Source organism: Simochromis diagramma, unplaced genomic scaffold, assembly GCF_900408965.1.
Source record: "Simochromis diagramma unplaced genomic scaffold, fSimDia1.1 OVJJ01000304.1, whole genome shotgun sequence".
NCBI lineage: Eukaryota > Metazoa > Chordata > Actinopteri > Cichliformes > Cichlidae > Simochromis > Simochromis diagramma.
Genome location: NW_024387030.1, coordinates 9,281,080 through 9,300,119, shown reverse-complemented (window position 1 = coordinate 9,300,119; position 19,040 = coordinate 9,281,080). Strand labels below are relative to the sequence as shown.

The 19,040-nt window shown below is 41.0% G+C and overlaps 1 protein-coding gene across 3 annotated transcripts in view; it reads right to left on the bottom strand.

Annotated features, from left to right (window-relative positions):
• Nucleotides 1-9,646: 9,646 nt before the first annotated feature.
• cdin1 (CDAN1 interacting nuclease 1) overlaps nt 9,647-19,040 on the bottom strand; it is a 52,418-nt gene continuing 43,024 nt past the window's right edge. For all 3 annotated transcript variants that reach the window (XM_040042567.1, XM_040042566.1, XM_040042565.1), the window contains exon 12: nt 9,647-12,498. In XM_040042567.1, coding sequence (XP_039898501.1) covers nt 12,330-12,498 — 169 coding nt within the window. In that variant the 3' untranslated portion in view covers nt 9,647-12,329. The remainder of the gene's footprint in view (nt 12,499-19,040) is intronic.

Sequence of the window (19,040 nt, the reverse complement as noted above, 5' to 3'; positions counted from 1 at the left end):
GAGCATCTGGTAAAGTGGGGTTTATGATCTAAGAGAGACGACTGCAAATATATATTTTTAGATACACAAGTGAATCTGCTGGCAGCGACGGGGGGGAGCGCGTTAGAAAAGTTTTGCTTCTTCTTTGTTGTTCTTTCAAATTGCTGATTTGGATAGTCGTCGTAAAAATGAACGCTTACGCAGGGACTGAGTGTCCTTCGCTGTGCAGCTGGCTCTCCCCAAAATGGCTTGCTCTGGGGGACAGGGACAGTTTTTTTTTGTTTTGTTTTTTAAGTTTCAGTTTTCTGTGTGTGTAGGCCCATGAGTGTGTGTACGCATGTGTGTGTCTGTGTGTTGCCCTCCTTTTTTTTTTTTTTTTTTTTTTTAACATTTCAGCAGTTTTCTCTCCTCTTGCCATAAGGTGTTTCTATGACTACGTTATGTAGGCCTGTGCGAGGCGGGTCAGAGGCGGGGGTCCCTGGGAGAAAAGGACCGCATTTGGCTGATCATTTATCAATGTCAACCGCATAATGATTCTCCCTGCAGTCCCCCTATTGATGAGGATAATTACATTAGCTCAGAGTGACTGATCAATAAAGCCCAGGGAAAATGGTTTATTATAGCACCACCGAAAAGGCTTTCTGGACAACCCAGTCTCACGGCAGTGGCTTTTTTTCTTTCTTTTCTTTGTAAAGAAGACTTGGTTGTTTTTTGCAATCCAAACTCAGCAAAGGCAACGGTGTGAGTCTAAACTTCATCTATCCGTCGAGTTCACATCGTGTTTTTAACTTCTAATGCTTATTGCCCCGCTTTTTCTCAGTACTGTGATGTGATATACTTTCACATTTTATTTTCCTATACGTGAAGCATTTCCTTTTGGCATAAAATAAAATAAAAAAAATACACGAATTTGCACACCAGGAAATAGCTCACCATGTAGAAACTACTCAATTTTCAAGCCAACTAGCAGGGGAATGGCGCATAAAGACGCATGCATTCATATCTTACGCGATTAATCAAAAGTCAGGCTGCGTTAAGAACCAAATGCTCCCATCTACCTGAACTGAGCTGTGATTTCACATACACCTCCCTTTTCGTGTAATGCATTTTGTCTGCGTGTTGGATAAGCAAAACACGCGCTCAAATGGCAGCAACACCTGATATGGTGTAAAAGTCAAGCCGGCCTTGAGGAGAAAGTCTTCAAATGAAAAGCAAACAAAAGAGAAAAAAATTAGCACACGGAACCAAACAGAAATAAGCAACAAAGACAACCAGTAAATGCATTTCTGACCTCTCTCCCCGTCCCCATCTCTCCGCCCCACCACTCTTTCTCTCTCCTTCTCTCTCTCCTCGTGTGTGTGTGTGTGTATACGTGTGTGTTCTTTAATTGTCAACAACTTATCCCCTGCAGGAATGTTGCAAACTCTTTCGCCTTAATTCTCCGTGGTGCTCTGCGCCAGCTCCCATTTACCGCTGATGAACGTGTCTGCAGGAGACAGCTCCATTATCTATTTATCATTTATGATACTATTTCCTCAGACAATAGGGGAAGAAACGCGCCCGCAGATAGTCCCACTGATGACTCCTCACTGGCTTTCTGCGATGTTTACTCGACGGCATTTTTGATCAATAGAAAATTTGGATTTTTGTCTTAAATAAAAATAAATAAATAAATAAATAATAAATAAAAATCTCTGGAATATTGAAATTAAACATAGCATTTTATATAAATATATTTTTTGCTGCAAAAAAATGCAAACAAAAAAGAGCATCATGGCTTATATTTTTATGAGGACCACCTTAAAAAAATCTTCAACTGTCCGGGTGATATTCACGATTGTTTGCTTGCCCGCTACAGGAATAAGAGGCGATTTTTTTCACACTTCAATGATACTTGTCTTCTTAAAAAAGAGTGACTGCCACCCCCCTCAACACACATACACAACCCCTCTCCAATGCACACTCACCCTGCAAAAAGGAAATCTTAATGATGCGAATGTTATAAATAGTCAAATAACATAGCTATGGGGGGTTGGAATTAGCAGAAACTGAAAATTGCAGTGGCCAGTGCTGAGGCTGCTGGAGAGGCAGAAAAGACGGCATGTTAGTGCAGAATAAATAAGGCGCAATAAAAAGGGAAATAGCCGAAGTTTAGTCAAGCCTTGAGGTACTCAAACCTTCATTTCAATCAGTTAAGATTTAATTAGGCAAGCCGCTGGCCTCCTTTTTTCCCCTCCTCCTCCTCATTATATTCCCTTTTCCAGCACCGTGTTACAATGGCCCCAAGGTTGTCAACGTTTGACCGGTTTTTCAGTGAAATAATCACGGTTTATGGCTTGAGAGCCCATAAGATTGGGGTATAAATATGGCATTATTCCATTATGAAACGAAAGTCCTAACACTGAGTGGCGCAAATATCGATTCTCTTAATTTATGGGTTGTTTTCCTAAGTAGATTTTTTTTATTCCTAATTTCCTTCGGTTATTTTGAGAGCTTAAAAAAAATGGTTAGAAATATCTTGCGGGAGGCCGAGGGCAGCAAAGTGAGACATTTCACAAGAACTGTAAATAACAGAAGAGGGCTGAGGGAGAAGCAGGGGGAGAGAAGCGTGGATGCGCACACATAGTGGATTTTGTAAAATATGAAATTTCTCCGGGTTATTGATTAATGTGCATATTTCTAAAGGCACGATGCGCATTTCAAATCCATTAAATAACTTCAATATAATGTAGATGTTCTCAAGCGAGAGAGAAAGAGAGGGAGAGGGAGAGGGAAGGAGCGCGATCTGGAGACCCCCTCCCCACCACACCCTTGGGCGCAGTGTTATTACATGATGGCGACCCCTTCTGGGGGCCAGAGTAAATGTATTTATGGAAAGAGAGGAAGAAGAAGCGGTTTCTATGTCTTTCTCTTTGAGAGACATCAGCGTTCATTCGTTCATTCCCATTTCTGTGTTAAAAACTGCAAATAACACTGAAGTTTATACTCAGACGTGTATATTTATGTACATCTATACAAATACGGATATCCTACTTTTTTTCTTCCTTTACCTCAAAAGTTTACATACTGGGATCCCACCATGGCTATTTCAACATATGAGAGAGACCCTGACCTGCTGCCGTAAATGTGACCTCAGAGACTCCCGTTTCATATTTACTCACAGGTAAAAGGCTCCTTATGCATGTATTAGGAGAGCACGTTGATGGTAAAATCAATAAAGATGGATTGTAGGGTCAATATAATGCTTTGCACCTGGGGACTTGTTGCCCGGCTCCCATTCCTGAGTGTGTGTGTGACAGAGAAAAAGAGAGAGAGAAATGAGCAATTCATAAGCGACCATCTCTGCAAGCTCTGTGTACGCCGGTGGCTGTGCGTCTGTGTTTAAAGAAAAGAGAGGAGGTTTGAAGAGCAGGGCAGCAGGGCTGAAGTCATCCAGCCGGGGACCCGAAGGACCCTGCTAACTCTGACATCATTAATCACGGCCCACTTGAAGATTATGGCTGAAAGTATAGAATCGGTAACCATTATCGTCTCGGATGGCAGTTAAAACCTCGACAATTCAATGGCATACAGGCATCTATACGAAAGAGAAAAAAAGAAGAAAAAAAAGGAGCGAAGACAAGTGAAGGCAAAAAGAGGAGAGGGAGTCTGGTGACACTGGGATGGAGTTCCAGGCTGTGCGTCAACGCGAGTCAACGGTGCTCCACGTAATTAGCCCAGACTGGTTTAATATGATTATAAAACATAGCGACGACAGACTCCAAGCACAGCCAACCGCAATTTATTTAAATATTATTATTATTAATAATAATAATAATAATATTAATAATAATAATAACTTTTCACACAGAATTGATCATTGATGATTTTCTTATCTTATTTTAAAAGCATCACATTGCTATTGAAATAATCATTTAATTTCGTTTAAATATGAACTGAAATGCGTTTTATTGCCTTTACAATAGTGGAAAGTGGAAATGGCTTTATATTATTTAAAATATTTTCCACAAACTTTAAGACCGGATAAGTTGCTCTTATTCAAATTACAAATAGCCCAACAACTTCGGATAATCATCATTTTATCCAGTGAAAAGCGGAAAATGACGTCTTAAATTTAGATTACTTTTTTTCAGTCGCAAACAACATTATTTTGGTCATTTGAAACTATATAATCGGGCGAAACTAATTATTTTAAACTATCAAGATGAGTTTACTTGCAAAAAAACATGGAATGTGCATGTGCGAAATTTTTTTCATACAACATCCACGTCAACGTATTATTATTATTATTATTATTATTATTAGTGGTCATGTTTTTCTGCACAACACTCTAATAGCAGGTGATTCAAGGACCCATTTTATGCGGTGTCTTGCATTAAAATCGGTCGCTGTGAGCATTTTCACAAGCACACAGAATACAGGGGAGACAAGAAACGCTAACTTGTTCCCTGTTAGCAGGGAAGCTTCAGTGATGAAAAGCAATAGCTGGTGTCAAGAACTTTTTTAGCACGTCACTAAAGCTGGTGGGAATAAATAGTCAACTGAAGAGGAGGGGTTGGGTGGGGGTTGCAAGCCGTGACATAAGGGTATTTGGGTATGTGGCCACAGGGAGCTTTCATATCTCCTCAACACAATAAAAGCCTTGTGTTCAACTGTCTTACAAGTTCAACTTTGTTTCACAACAAGGAGTGTAAACTGTTGTCAATATTCAGATAGCCTTCATCTACCAATAATGACAGGCAGCCGGCTTTCTATCTTATCTGTGGGCCAGGTAGCGCCATACCTGAGGGGAATAACTGCTGCGATAAAGAGTGCCTGGGCCAATAGAAAGGCTCTTGTCTGTCTGTGAGGAGTTAATGGAGAACGCCACTGGAGACAGGAAGTCCTCAGAAAGTGAAAAGCACTTTATTGCACACCTGAATGGCCTGGAATAGGGTTTCCCTCAAACCCAATGGGAAAACCACATTACAGGTCTTTACACAGGGTCATTACAACAGGGCAGTGGAGTTCAAGTGATCCATTGCATTTGAATGACAACATCACATCGCTCTATTCATTCTTCCCTCTTGTGTGACCTGATGATGATCCCTGTGGGATTGGGATGTTGTCAGTGGAGTGATGTGCTGAAGTTACAGTAGAGCATGTGCAAGATTTGGCCCATGCAAGTGTGCATAAAAACCCACTCCAGCACACATGCGGCCCTCATCCTTTGTCACTAACTGTGAGTCAAGACCGTTGAGGTGATGTGGTTTTCTTGTACCAACAGGTTCCTGGTCCCATAAGCCACAGTACACTGCAACGTGACATCATCAGGCCTCTAAAACTGAATTGCAACATCGATCCCTCTCAGGCTGACCTCCCATAAGTCAAAGGCAGACAATGTGAGACGTGTGTTTAGATGGAAGTGTATATTTACCTGCCAGTGGGAACTCAAGGACATGGCTCCAGCAAGGTTATATCCAGCCACATCGTGGAGTGTTTTGGGGTGAAAATGAGTTGTAAAAATGACAAATGGCCTACAATTCTCTAACTGAAGCAGCACTGCAGTTGGCACTGTGTTTTAAGCAAAACAGTTAATTGCTCAGCGCAGCAAAGGCTCGATGAAACACTCATAAAACATCACAAAAAAAAAGCCAGTGCCTTCTTCTGTTCTTGTCTTCACCGTGCAAACGACTGCTTCCATCCCTGCTCTTCATAATTTCCCAGCGCAAAAATATTATGTTGCCTGTGGCAACAATTCAATAAAATACCCAATCACATCTGTTCTTTCATATATTTCCCAAATTAAGCTAAGTCTGTACATAATAGAGAAGTCTTCTCATCTGTGTGCTAGGATTTCAAGCCAGGATTTACTGCAGGGTGATAAATGACAATAAGGCTTGTTTTGACAAATGCAATGCTACTTTTGAATGAGCCAGGGGTTGGCACAGTGTGCAGGGCCAGACCCACTGTTATCAGCTGGATTAGTGGCTCTGATTATGCCCTGGAAGCTTTTGCTCTCAGCACCAATCAAAACCTGCGGTCCGTGCATCCCATAATAGCCACGTTCATCCGTACAGTAGCCCCACCTCCTCCCAAGTGCACTTATTTCATAATAACAAGCTTGCCACAGCTCTCATCAGGCCATAATGCTCACAAATAGAAGACAAGGGAGAGGGTGAGCCAAGGTTGTTTTGACCGAATCATTTTTTTCTCTCCACCTCATGCAACTAACCTTTTTCCCCCTGACTAGCTCTAGTCGTATTTTCCGACCACGCAGCTCTAATCTTTTAGGATGTCACTTGTGATCATACATCTACTGCTGCCTTTCTGCTGTCTGCTCCTCTTCTACCTTTCCTCTACCCTGCTGCTTTCCTCACCCCTGCTCATCGCCATGCTGGCCTGAACCTGATTTTGGGGTTGTTACCGGGCTTCCTCTGGACCCTCGCTGTGATCAGGAGATATCACAGTTTCTGGGTCATTTCTGTCACAAACCAAATGCCATTCAGGGGGGGGCTGACCTTTCTAGTGGCTGATGCTGGAGCAGGCATACTCCATGCGGGTTGTCACCCCTGTGGTTCCAACCACAAACGCACACTCGGTTGTATTCCCGTTATCTCTTTTATTCATTGCTATACATGTTAAAATAATACGCATGAATGTAGCTGGAACAAAAATAGCTGATGTATGACATCTTGGCTAAGCTCAGGACCGTGACAGGCCTAAGTGCTAGCTGCAGACACATGGTATATCAGATCTCAGTAGAAGGAACTCCAGATATGCTTCCTGGATTTATTTGAATGCAGCGGGTTATGCAGCAAGTGCCACTGTTTTCACAAATGGGAGCTTAGCTCTAAATGAAATACGTCAATCAGCAAGAAGCCAAGTCAACAGCTTTCTCTTTAAAATACTGTTGCATACCATTTCTATTGCCAAGCTGTTCATTTCAACTAAGAGCATGTTGAGTTGCTCATTTAAAGCTACTGGCCAGACCTTGGTTCCATGTGATCTTTGATTTTTGCGGGCAGTGCAGAGCTTTAAAATTTTGTTGTTGTTTGTTTTTTTTAAAGCTCCCGTTCGTGTCTTGTCCCATAAAGCCAATGAGTCATAGGAAACTAAATTATCCTCCCCCACCCCTCAGTGTGGATTTATCTGTCATAGTTGTTCAGTTTCCCTCAAACATACCATCTGTCCTCCATCATGTCAATCAAAAATCCACCGCGTTGCCATTTAAAATCCCCCCAACCATTTTTCTCATGATCTATTGTTGTTTTTAAATAACAGCCTCTGATTAGCGGGTAGAGCTTCCTAAAAATAAAAATGAAGTCTGTTCGCGTCTTCCTCGGCTCAGAGAAGAGAGACCGCTTTTTCCCAGTGCTGTTATTCAAGCCCTCACAACAAAAAAATAAATAAAAAATGTAAAATCTTTTTTGTTGTTGTTGTTTTCTCTTTTCTTTCTTTCCTTCTTTTTTTTTTTTTACATTTCATACTGGCTGTTTGGACTCTTCCTGGATATAATTTTATTTATTTCCATGCTGTGATGTCTGGCTGGCTGAGGGAGGCTGAGAGGATCCTTACTAAAAGCACTACGCTGCCTGCGGCAGAAACAGGCCAGAGCTCTCTTCACATAAATAACACAGGAGCGTGGAGAAAGTCCTTTTGGTGGTCTGCTAGAGGGATAGAACCAGCTCTTCCAGGTTCTGTCCTTTTTTCATTCTCTGTGTCTCAGTGGTCTATCTATGAGCTTGGATGAAGAAGCATAAAACAGCAGGATGTGGAAGAGATTGGTCCAAGATGTACATCTGAGTGGATAGTGGACTTCCAATAGCCTGCAGGCTGAGACCAGACAGAGTGGATGCTGTGAACTGCATCAAACTAATCTGACACATGGGAGTCCCAGATTTAAGAACTGTAACCAGTATTATAATAAGGTGTAACTAAATCACCTTACACATCATTTCTTTTTAATGTTGCAACAGCAAAAAATGATGAATAATATGATCTCAATTTTCCTCTTAAACTTTTTATTAGCATGTGCATATATTGTATTCAGGTGTTTAAACTTTTGAGGTTTCCACATTTTATGGCCTTCTCATAATGCATTTAATTATTTTTTTTAGTGTGTTGAGAGCATTAAGTGTGTTTTGTTAATTTATTAAAAGAAAAAAAAATCATCTTTATTAGGTATTCAGATTCTTCGCTCAGTGCTTGATTAAAGCACCACTGGAAGCAACTGCAGCCACCGTTCTTCGTGGGAAAGATCCTACAAACTTGGAATCTCTTTTCTCCCTTTCTTGACAGAATTGTTTAAAGTCAATTATGTTGGGTTGGGAGTGCTGTTATGCAGCCATTTCCAGGTCTATTAATGCTCCTTTGGGGTTCAGGTGCAGACTTCACACAGTTTTCCCAAAACCACTGCTGTGTTTTTCTCTGTGCTATGCTTTGGGTCATCTTCTTGAAATGAAACCTTTGGTAACCTGAGATCCTGAGCACTCGGGATCGAGCTATATATTTCGGTTTCCCTGTTTCCCTCTATCGTGACTAGTCGCTCATAGCACAATTCCACCACTACTGTGTTTGACTGTAAGATGATATTAATGAGGTTATGCTCAGTGGCCTGTCTCCTCTATGCCATTGAGAACTGAGAACAGAAAGATCAAAAATTTTTTTCATGGTCTGGAAGTCGAACTGCCTTTTGGCAAATCTGGGAACACAAAGTGTGCTGGCTTAGCCTCTGAGGGAAATGTTTGTATCCTTTGATCACTGTTTAGAAATGCAAAAAACAAGCAATACCAGTATAAACAAGTGATGGTTTTTGCATGAATTGTTACAAATGCCGACCCTTTTACTTTTCACATGGACCACTAGCCTCTTTGAAAGCAAAACCTGCTCAAATGTGTCTAGTCAATAGCCCCTGGACTACCAGAAAACTTCCTGAACTGCTTGACTTTTACCTACAGATTCTACATATTCATATGCAGAATCTCATCCTGGTGATTATCTTTTAGAAAACTCCCAGTGGGCTGTCATGTGTCTTTTAGTGAAGCATGGATTTCATCATGCCACTCTACCACAAAGCCATAATTGATAAAGTGCTGCACTGAGAGCTGTTCTGCACTAAGCTACTCCCATCTTCAAAAAGCAAATGGATGGAAAGGTCTGGGGAGACTGTTGGTGGTTACAAACTTCTTCCACCGAGCTCCTGGGCACTTGACATAGTCATGTCAAATATTTCTATGGCAAATTGCTCTACACACTTTAGAATGTATCACCCCATTGATAATTCTTTGGATCACTTGGCTCTCACTCTGACACACACAGTCAACTGGGGGACTTTATATAAACAGGTGTGCTTTTCATTTTGGTGAATTAGAGTTCTGTGAGGCATAGGTGGATTCCAGTCAGGTTTAGGAGCATCTCAAAGACCCCTCATAGAGGCTGATGTATTACAGTTCCAGTTTACTATGCTAATGGAGTATTTTTGTCTTTTATTTTCACAAATTAACAAATTACTTTGAAAACTTCGTATTACCTTACCTTGGAGTACAGGAAGAAGAGACCCCCGCACCCCCTCCCCAAATAAATAAGTAACTAGTAACTATAAATTTTAATTTTAAGAAAATTTGGAAACTTACAAATCATGAACAACTTTTTGAATAATCTATATATTGTTAATGGGTTTTTTTTCCCAGTGCAAAAAATAAAGAATGTGTAGTTTTGTTTTTGCTGTATGCCACTTGAGGATCAAATTTCTCCAGAACACGGGCGTTACCAGCCCCTGGAAGTGACCTCTCCAAACTGGCCTTATTTGGAGAGCACTCGAGTGCCCCATTGTTGTGACAGGAACAATGACTCTAACAGGGGTGGGAGAGAAAACACAAAATACAGACGTCTGGCTCTTAAAAATCATCAGATGGAAACTAGTTTTTCTATATTTGCACTCGCATCATGGAAATCTGGTCACCTGACACTGATGCCGTGGCTCGCCTTTGAAGTCCGTTTTAAAAAAAAGCTTTATTTAGTGCACATTGTGTGCAGAACCTAATTTATAGGAGCTGACCCTGGCTACTCTTTTGTGCAACAACCACCTTGGAAAACAATGGCAGGAAGGCTTGAAACTTGAGAGGAACTGAATCTGCTCTTTTCCATTTTTTTTCTGCTCTTATTGAATGGAGAATTTTCCCTCCCCGAGTAAAATAGCTCTGTTTTTTTTGTCCAACAGGAGCCATAAAGTGATGTCTAAGCATACCATGACCAGGCATTCGCGCCGAGTTTAACTGGACACATGGGGACAGTTGTTTTGTACCACAGTGCGCAGAGAGGCGGGGGGGCACAGAGGAAGCCATGGACGCCTGGCGACCCAGTGGTGACCCAGTGGCCTCCTCATGGAGGGGATCAGGGCCTAGATAGGGAGTCGGCTTAAGGTTAGAGGTTTAAGGGTAACAAATCAAGCAGCACTTTAATGGTATTTAACCCCTACATACCATATCTCTCCAACTGTTTGAACAGTGCATAAATGCAGGCCAAACATAGGAACACATATTTTTGTTTCATATGGGGAAGTTGTCTTAAATAACAGAAAAGGAGGCGGTCGGATTTGGTGATTGAAGACAAAAGCTTTCCACTAACTTTGCACCTGAGGTCTGTTTTGACTCATTTCTATGCACAAGAACACGTGAAGCCTGCAGTTTGAAAGCACACTATGAACAAAAATAGTTCTTTGTGAGTGTACTTTCTGAGGTGACAGCAGGTTCTTCACCCTTTCACTTTCTTTCCTCTTATCGTTTTGTGTGCCATAAAGAAAGGGGCAGGACAGGGATCCCCTATAGGCAGTGCATATCTGCCTCTAAAGCCATCACTCAACTTTATGTTCACTTCTGGTTCTCCTAGCCCGGCTGTGTTTCTTCCATTAGTATCCACTCATAAAATGTACCACGGTTATAAAGATGTGCAATAGACAGTCACTTACCTTTACATGGTAATCAGGTGTTTCTACGTACCTGTCTTTTACCTCACTTGCCTAAACGTGCCTGACATATGAAGTTTATGATTTTGACAGTAACGTGGGAACATATTAAAAATAGTTTACACAACACATTTATTAATATTTACATGTACAAAATAACACATGCAAGTACAGTAGTTTTACTTTAAATTGTTACAGGTTAAATGTGGGACAGAATGTAACAAATGCTGATTCTAATAGTCTTTTTATTTATTTTTTATTACTGTGAAACAAGTAAAAAAGCTCCTGGTTTTGATATTTTACTAAGTAAACACACTGGTCAAGCAAACATAGGTTCACAAATGCGAGGATAAGCTCTTCACTTATTTTATATCCTTTTAAAGTGAATACTGTTAGGCTACCACATTACTCCCAATTTCAATATGGCTTTGCTTTAGGCAAACTGTCACGGCTACGCTCATTATTTTATGACATTATGCAGTGAAAAATTATTAATATATTCAACATAAAGAAAATTATTCAATTTTGATCACAGCTATTGGAAATTCTATCAATAACTTTAACTCTACAGTAAACATGAAGCCAACAAATGTAAAAAAAAAAAAAGAATTCCTTTTTTGTAAATGTATCAAAATTTGCGCTTAATTAGGTTAGTGGAACTTTGAATTTGAATATTAGTTGCGCAGTTAAGAAATAAACACTGACAGCAGCATGAACAGTTCTGTCAAGCATATGTGCTAACAACAACAAAAAAAAAAAAGATTTTATAATGTGAAAAGGGTCACTGAGGGGCCAGCCTTAATCAGAAACTATCCTGTTTATCCCGCTGGAGAGTGACTGAGAGGGCACTGAGTGACGCAGGTGAGAGACAGGCGTCACCCAGCCCCTAGACCGCACCTCTCTTATCTGCCTATGGAACGGAGGAGGAAGGAGTGACAAAGGCCAGGGCCTGAGCGTGATAAGGAAGGGCCTTATGTCCTGCTTCGGCCCTGGCTTGCACCGTAGCCTCCAGTGCAAGAGGCCATCCAAGGGCCAGGTGTTGACCACGACCAGAACAGCCTCCCAGATCGTGTTTTTCCATTTACAGGTATGACTATGAGTGACGTCAGATATATAGAGAATGCTGGTGTGCATTTACATGCGGCCGCTTTGGAGCAGTGAATGAGAGGAAGAAAGGGAGAGAGAAAGCGAGAGAGAGAGAGAGAATGAGGGTCAGGTGAAGTTCAGGGCAGATTTTTTGCCAGTAGTCTCACACTGCAGGAAAGCCAAATTGCTTCCGGATCTAGGTATCCACCCCTGCATAGTTCAGTGTTCGTACCCTTCCCACCTCGTTGTTGTCATCCCTCTTTCCTCCCATTCATTCTTTCATCTGTACTTTGGTTTTATTCTTGCTTCTGATCTTTTCTCATTCTTTGTCTTTATTCTGGCTCTCAGGTGATCGGTCTTGTTGCGTGGCATGGCACAGGGTGACAATGTCTGTAGGGAAGCAGTCTTTGAGTAGGATACCTCTGTCTCTCTGGCAATCCAGGTCTCCAATAAAGCCATACCAGTAGATCACAAGGCCTGGACCAAACCTGCAGTGCACAAAAACAAAACAGACTGTTAGTACATTACCGCTGCTGTTTTCAAGAGTTCTCAGTGTGCAAATACTGAGATAGACTTTCAAATTCATATCTGAAAATGCTATTGACTTTGGATAGGAAATACAGAAAACATCAGGAATAGGTTAGTAAAGAGATAGAAAGATGGGACACTAGTGAGATGGATCTATGAGCGATAAGATGGCTTAGGTATTTTTCCTTTGATCACATCCAGGAAAAACTTGCGCTGAATCAAACAAAAACACCGCCAGGAAGATAAAGATCTTTCTGACAGGGTGATACACACTCAATCACATTACAATGGCAGTGAAATAACAATAATCTATGAAATAACAAAGCACTACACCAAGGCCTCCGGATCCTGACATCAGAAGCCTTTGGTGCATAAGAGAGCATGCAGAGTTCAACACACTGCATATGGTGGTTAAGGTTAGCTAGTCAAACAGTGTCCAGCTGTTTCATTTACCTTCATTTTGAGGGGGAAAGCAATCTGCACTGCGGTGCCTAATGGCAATAAAGATTGACTTTCCAAGCAAATGTGAGCTCAAATTAGGAGTGTTTAGATATAGGATGTTTTTGTTTATTTCCTTGTAGAACCTGTAGCAACTGTATCCCTAAAGATGTGCTGAAAGGTGCAGTAACGCTTTAAACAGAGGAACTCGTCACTTGGAATGTGCAACTACATTTCATTATTTCTTTTCAAAAAGGAAATAAAGCAGCTTTCAAGATATTTATTAACCCCCAAAGAGCCACCAGCGGCCCCTCTCTTCTTTGAACCTTAGCTGCCACGCATAAAGACGTGTCACAGTTGAACTCTTGAGTGGAGAGCACTGTAGCTGCTAGATGCTAGAGCAGATTCAGGGGGCTGACAGTACTGCTCTTCATCCTTGGACAGTTAACGCTGTTGTGGGGCCTCTGGAGGCCAAGACAGGAAGCTAGCTAAAGGGCCACAGAGAGCAGTACAAGTTCAGCTTCAAGGTAAAGTTCATAAAATCTTTTGACATTTTGGTTAGATTATAAGAACTATTATAGATGCTGTATTTACAGAAATCTTTAGTTTGCAATTTAAGAATTTACTGTAAACACACAGATTGCATTGTGACCACAGAAACAATAAATTCTCAGCCTTTGTTCTTTTGCCAGCTGTTACATATGTCTTGTTATAATGACTGGTCTCGAGGCAGTGCGCATGCTACATACAGTTCCCGTGTGCAGACAGACGCATGTACATGAAGATATGTGCACCTCCTGCTAAGCGGCCCTCGCAGTAGTGTACATGCTCCTACACCCCATCCCTGCATTTCTGCCTTTTACAGCGCGTGATTTACGGTGCTGTATCTGTGAGCAAACAGGCCAAAGCCAACAGCCCCGAAGAAAGCCTGCAGATGCACGCTCTAAGTTCACCACAGTGTCACACACGTAGCTCACCCTCTCAACACTGCACAAAACTCAAACCCTCAAATTCTCGCCATTTCCACGCTCCACTGCTGCACATGGCTGTCAACTCTTAATATGGAAATGTTTTGGAAACAAAACCTAAACATTTACATTAGGTGGCTTCAGAAAAGGGCTTATGTGCTTCTTTTTATTCTGCCGCCGTTCTCTTTGTATTTCCTGTGTTCTGGATGTATGCGTGTGTTTGGGGAGGGTGAGAAGCGTAGAACGGGCAGACTGGTCGGCACACACTGGAAAGAGGCAACCTTCTGAAAAGGTTAAAACTGTACATCAACAGATAAGGCAGCCGTGCACGATTCATCATGTCCCAGGTCTGTCAAGGGAGGCTGAGTACAAATTGAAACAAGCAAAATTATAAACACTGGGGAGCCATGTCACCAAGGCCTTTCCATACCGTAAAGAAAATAAATGGAGTTTGAATCCTTCTCAGGATTAATACAAGTCAATACTGCTGGGACCTTGAGGTAAAAATCTTGGACTGGGAATAGTAACAATAACACTGAAGGGGGAAGGGAACGGTCAGGGGGTCAAGACTAAGTCTGATGGTTCCAGCATGATTTTCTTGTGAAAAAGTCTAAAACTAAGTAGAAAGCAAGTAAAAATACACAGCAGGGTGCTTTAGGCACTACTACTGCATATATATATATATATATATATATAATTCCTCTGAAGTTTGTGTGTTGGAACGCCGGAGGAAGTGAGTGGAAGTTCAGTTTAAATTTGTAGGCAAATTATGGTTTATTATGTGGGCTGGCTCATTTTAACCTGGCATGTGCTTATTACACACACCACCTCGAAGTCAGAGTCAACCATCTTCCAATAAACACCTCGCTATGTAACGAGTTGGTGAAATTGTTTGTGAAATGTAGCTAATTTCAGCAAGAGGGCCACTTGACGAGCCTGGGCGTGGATTGCGGGCTGCCAGCCGTGCTTTCGTTAGTGTTAATGAGCTGCTGGTGGTCGCATTTTAAAGCAGGTGCCAAGCAGCTTACTACAACAGCTTAATGAGAGCGAGGCAGTAAGAAATAGAAAGAAAAAAAAAAACATGAATGGAGAAGAGGGAGTGTTATTAGTATCTGCCTGTGCACACACAACATGCCATGAAGCCAGCAATACGGAACGTTTGAATCATAAACACATGCGTAAAAATATACCAACTCTACCCTTCAAATAATTTGCAGACTTATTTCTTGATTTTAGTTCTTGCTTTTCTCATTTTGGGGGAAATGAAAGCATGGCTGAAAGCCCGTAATCCATGCATGGGAGGTCAGGCAGTGTAACCTTTTCAAAAATCTCTGAGTTGAACATTTCTGCTCAACACGCAGATCAAGGTTAACTTCCTTTGCTACATTTGGTGGGAAAAAAAAGAAGAAGCTTCAAGCACAACTCGGGTTCAATCACTTTTTCCAAAGTACATTACATGACATGACGAATTATCAATAAAATTGAGATGAATTTATGCTCGACTTTAAAATGCCCTCACTTCATTTTACACACCGCACAGGTCCACTTTAAACAAACACCCCAGCAATGATTTAGACAGTGCAAGCCTTCACCTGAGGGTGAAGTCTATGTCTCTGAGGTCTCTCCACAAAGACCTCTTTGTTTTCAGCATCCATACATCAGGTCACAAGGTAGGCAGCTAAAGCACTGCCAAACATTAGTGTTAGTCAGTCTTTTCTCAGTTTTCCCAAATGCCGTAATGGAACCCGCTCAACTTCTTTTAAGACAAAAAGCATTCAGACTGATTGTGAGAGAAGTACAGAGGCATAAAAATGTCTGTGTTGAAGTCTGACGAACTGCGTATGTAGTAAAAGACAGAGAATAAATGTGTAAAAGTAAGACTATTCTTTTGAGATCCCTTTGATAGATGTCCACCTATCAAAGAGTTATAAGAGTTTTCTTTAAAAAAACAAAAACAAAAAAAGGTTAGATACTGGTGTTGTGGTGTGTTATTATTTGCGAAAATTTACAGGGACGGCAGTGACCCAGAGCCTGCATGTCAGCAGGTGATACAGTTTTGCATGAATACTGTACCCAGCTTGTGTATTTTAATGACTTTGTAGTGCATTTTGCTGCAATTCAGCCAGACTGATAATGAAGACACCCCTGACAAGTAAAACTGCTGTGCACAAGTAGGATATTTTAAGGCTGGCTCTACCCAGAGGGGCGTCCTCGAACAGGGAGGTAAATAATCCCTTGCTACAAACTATACATCCGACTGTCCATAAATAACAGGAACTGAATGGAAGAGTTAACCTCCCACAGACAAGTTATTAACATGACCATAGCTAAGAATAGAAAACATTGTTTTTTTTACTTTCTCCACCCTCTACTTTGTCTCAGTGAGCGGTGAAAAAAAACTTAATTCAACTTAGGTACTCAAAACACAATTACAAAGCAACCGCAGCACACGTTTGTACATTATTATCACCCAAACCTACGCATCGTCGTAATTAAGGAGGAACAGAGAAGAATGCGGTTAATCTTTGCCACCAGTGAAGAGCATGTCATATTCATATGCATATGTAGTTTTTAAGCTAGAGGTGTGGAGGTGGAATGTGTAAGTATGAGAGTATGAGAGATGTGGGAGGTCAGGTCGACTCAGTGTGTTGTCAGTTTTATGTTGCAGTAGGAGCTAATTTATGCTCACTAATGCAAGATAACAATACCAAAACAGAGACAAGAGGATTCCAGAGCTTTACTTGGTAAACACAGCAACCACTTCTGGAGCAGGATGTAGCCGAGCCCTTTAAGGGATCACAAAATTAGTTGATGGTCAACCCGATTCAGCTTTAGCAACATTTCAGTCCCGTCCTACAAATGCAAAAGGTGAACTTTGTGCTCATTAACTATAAATGTAAAATAGGCAAAATAATATACTAATATTTTATATTTTCAATTCACCAATAATGCTACTAAAAGATTATATGGACAAATGGTTCAGCAATTTCAGAACAATGTGTAATACTGCAAAGAATTTGGGAATTTAAAGATTCTGGAGAGATTTGTGCACATAAAAAACGAAGGTTAGACCTTTTTCTATATGATAAATAGAGAAAACTGCTTATTTTTAAACATATGCATCCATAATTGTAAAATGTTTTTTTTTTCTCCCGTTAATTATTTGATCAGTTATCACTTTCTGGCTTCAAATTTCCCACAAGCTCCTATCACTTCAGCCACTTTCTCACAATAACCAAAACCTTATCACCGTACAGATACACAATCTGACATCCGACTGATACCTTGACTAACACATGATTATGTGAATGAGCAAATAAGCATTAACCTTATATTTATTTGCTGGCTCAATAGTAACTTACAGATATCCAACTTAATTACATTTGGTCCCAGTTAGAAACCATTCGCTCAATATCATGCTTCCAAAACATCCTCCAGCTGAAGGGAGGAGACTTAATCAGTGTTTTGAACTCGTTAAGTCCCTTAACTGAGCATGTCGCCTACCACATTAACAACACATATCTGAGAAACAAGTGTGCACTGTGTGTGTAATGTGTGCGGGTTCCCTCTCAGATCTACGGTGTCACGGTCCAACACGCTTTGACACACTCTGGTCTGTATTGGATGTGAAGCAAAACTAAACAAGGTGTGGTCTGGCTCTAGATTTGTCTTTCCAGTGTTCAGAATTTGGCCCAAGCAGCGCAGAGTACACTACATACAACAAAGCGGCCTAATGACGACAGCTCTGTGGTGGCACCATAATCATAAAAAAAACTCCAAAACTTGTCCTTCAGACAAAAGTGTCCTGTGTGTTAGTGTTTTGCAAAAAGGATTGTTTTGAACAGGCTTGTTAACATAAATGCAAGAAAAAGAAATGTCCGTCTCGGTCTCTCCGGCTTTTAAAGGGTTAACGTCCAGGAACTAAGAGCACACCTGATCTTTTTTTTTTTTTTTTGTTCGCAGATATCGACTCCTCACACTCCTTAATGACACTGTACATCATGAAAATGGCTTGATCTCTTCAGTTATGACACACTGAGTGGATATTCATTAACAGTTAATGCTGATATTAATGAATTCTTTCATGGTGATGACAGCACATAGTGTCTCTACCATATTGAACTGAAATCTTGAGCGGGTAGTAATTTTGTCTGGGAATCTTGATTTATGTAAACACATTTTAAATGTAGTTATAAGAACAAACAAAATAGCGGCGCTCGGGGATGAATATACTTAATGTTTTAGCAAACATTGAGTATATATAGTTTCAGGTACAAGCTGTCATCTGGAATGCCAGTGAAGCTGATGCCGGCTTATAGCTAGAATAAGTTTGTTTTACCTTTTAACAAAGGGTATACTTATCAGTGAGTGCCAGTATTTTGTTTGTTATCGGTTTTAATCAAGTTCCTATACATGTTTAAGATAATCTAAGTAAAAATATGATTTAAAAAAATAAACATCTGAGGTTTTCCCTTTTTTTAGATAATGCTCCAAGTTCTAAAAACTAAACATTGACCATAGTGCTAATTTGGAGATCAGTTGAAAGCCCCTCGGGCCTTTGATGAGTCCTCGTGTCTATGAGTTCTGCCTAGAGACAAGAAGCTCCCCATGGTAGTGGGCAAGAAGGCTGGGGGCTGGGAGGCTGTGCAGACAGAGAAAACCACATTGTCAAGGGGATACATGCTCCTTTAACCTGTTATTGTGAACTCCCAGCAGCCCTGGCCGATAATTGCCACCTGTCCCTGGGGAAACAGTCAAAGACAAGCATTGGGACAGGCATTTTTTTTTGACCATTGCTCCTTATGCCACACAGATCTGGACCTAATCCTGCCTTTAACCCCTGTAGCTAATGTGTCTTCAATTTAGGATGATCCCCCACTACAGGCACAGCCCCTAATCAACAACATTTTGTACTGTAACCCTATCCACCCTTGCTAGGGCAGCATCAGTCTGAACGAGCGCCGGCACATCTAATGCATCCAGCGGAGGAACAATGTCATGCGTGTGTACTTATGGATATCATGTTTGCATATGAGGTCATGGGATGTGTGCCATGCACTCAGCTGTTTTTTAATCGACATAAGCTGTTGAAATAA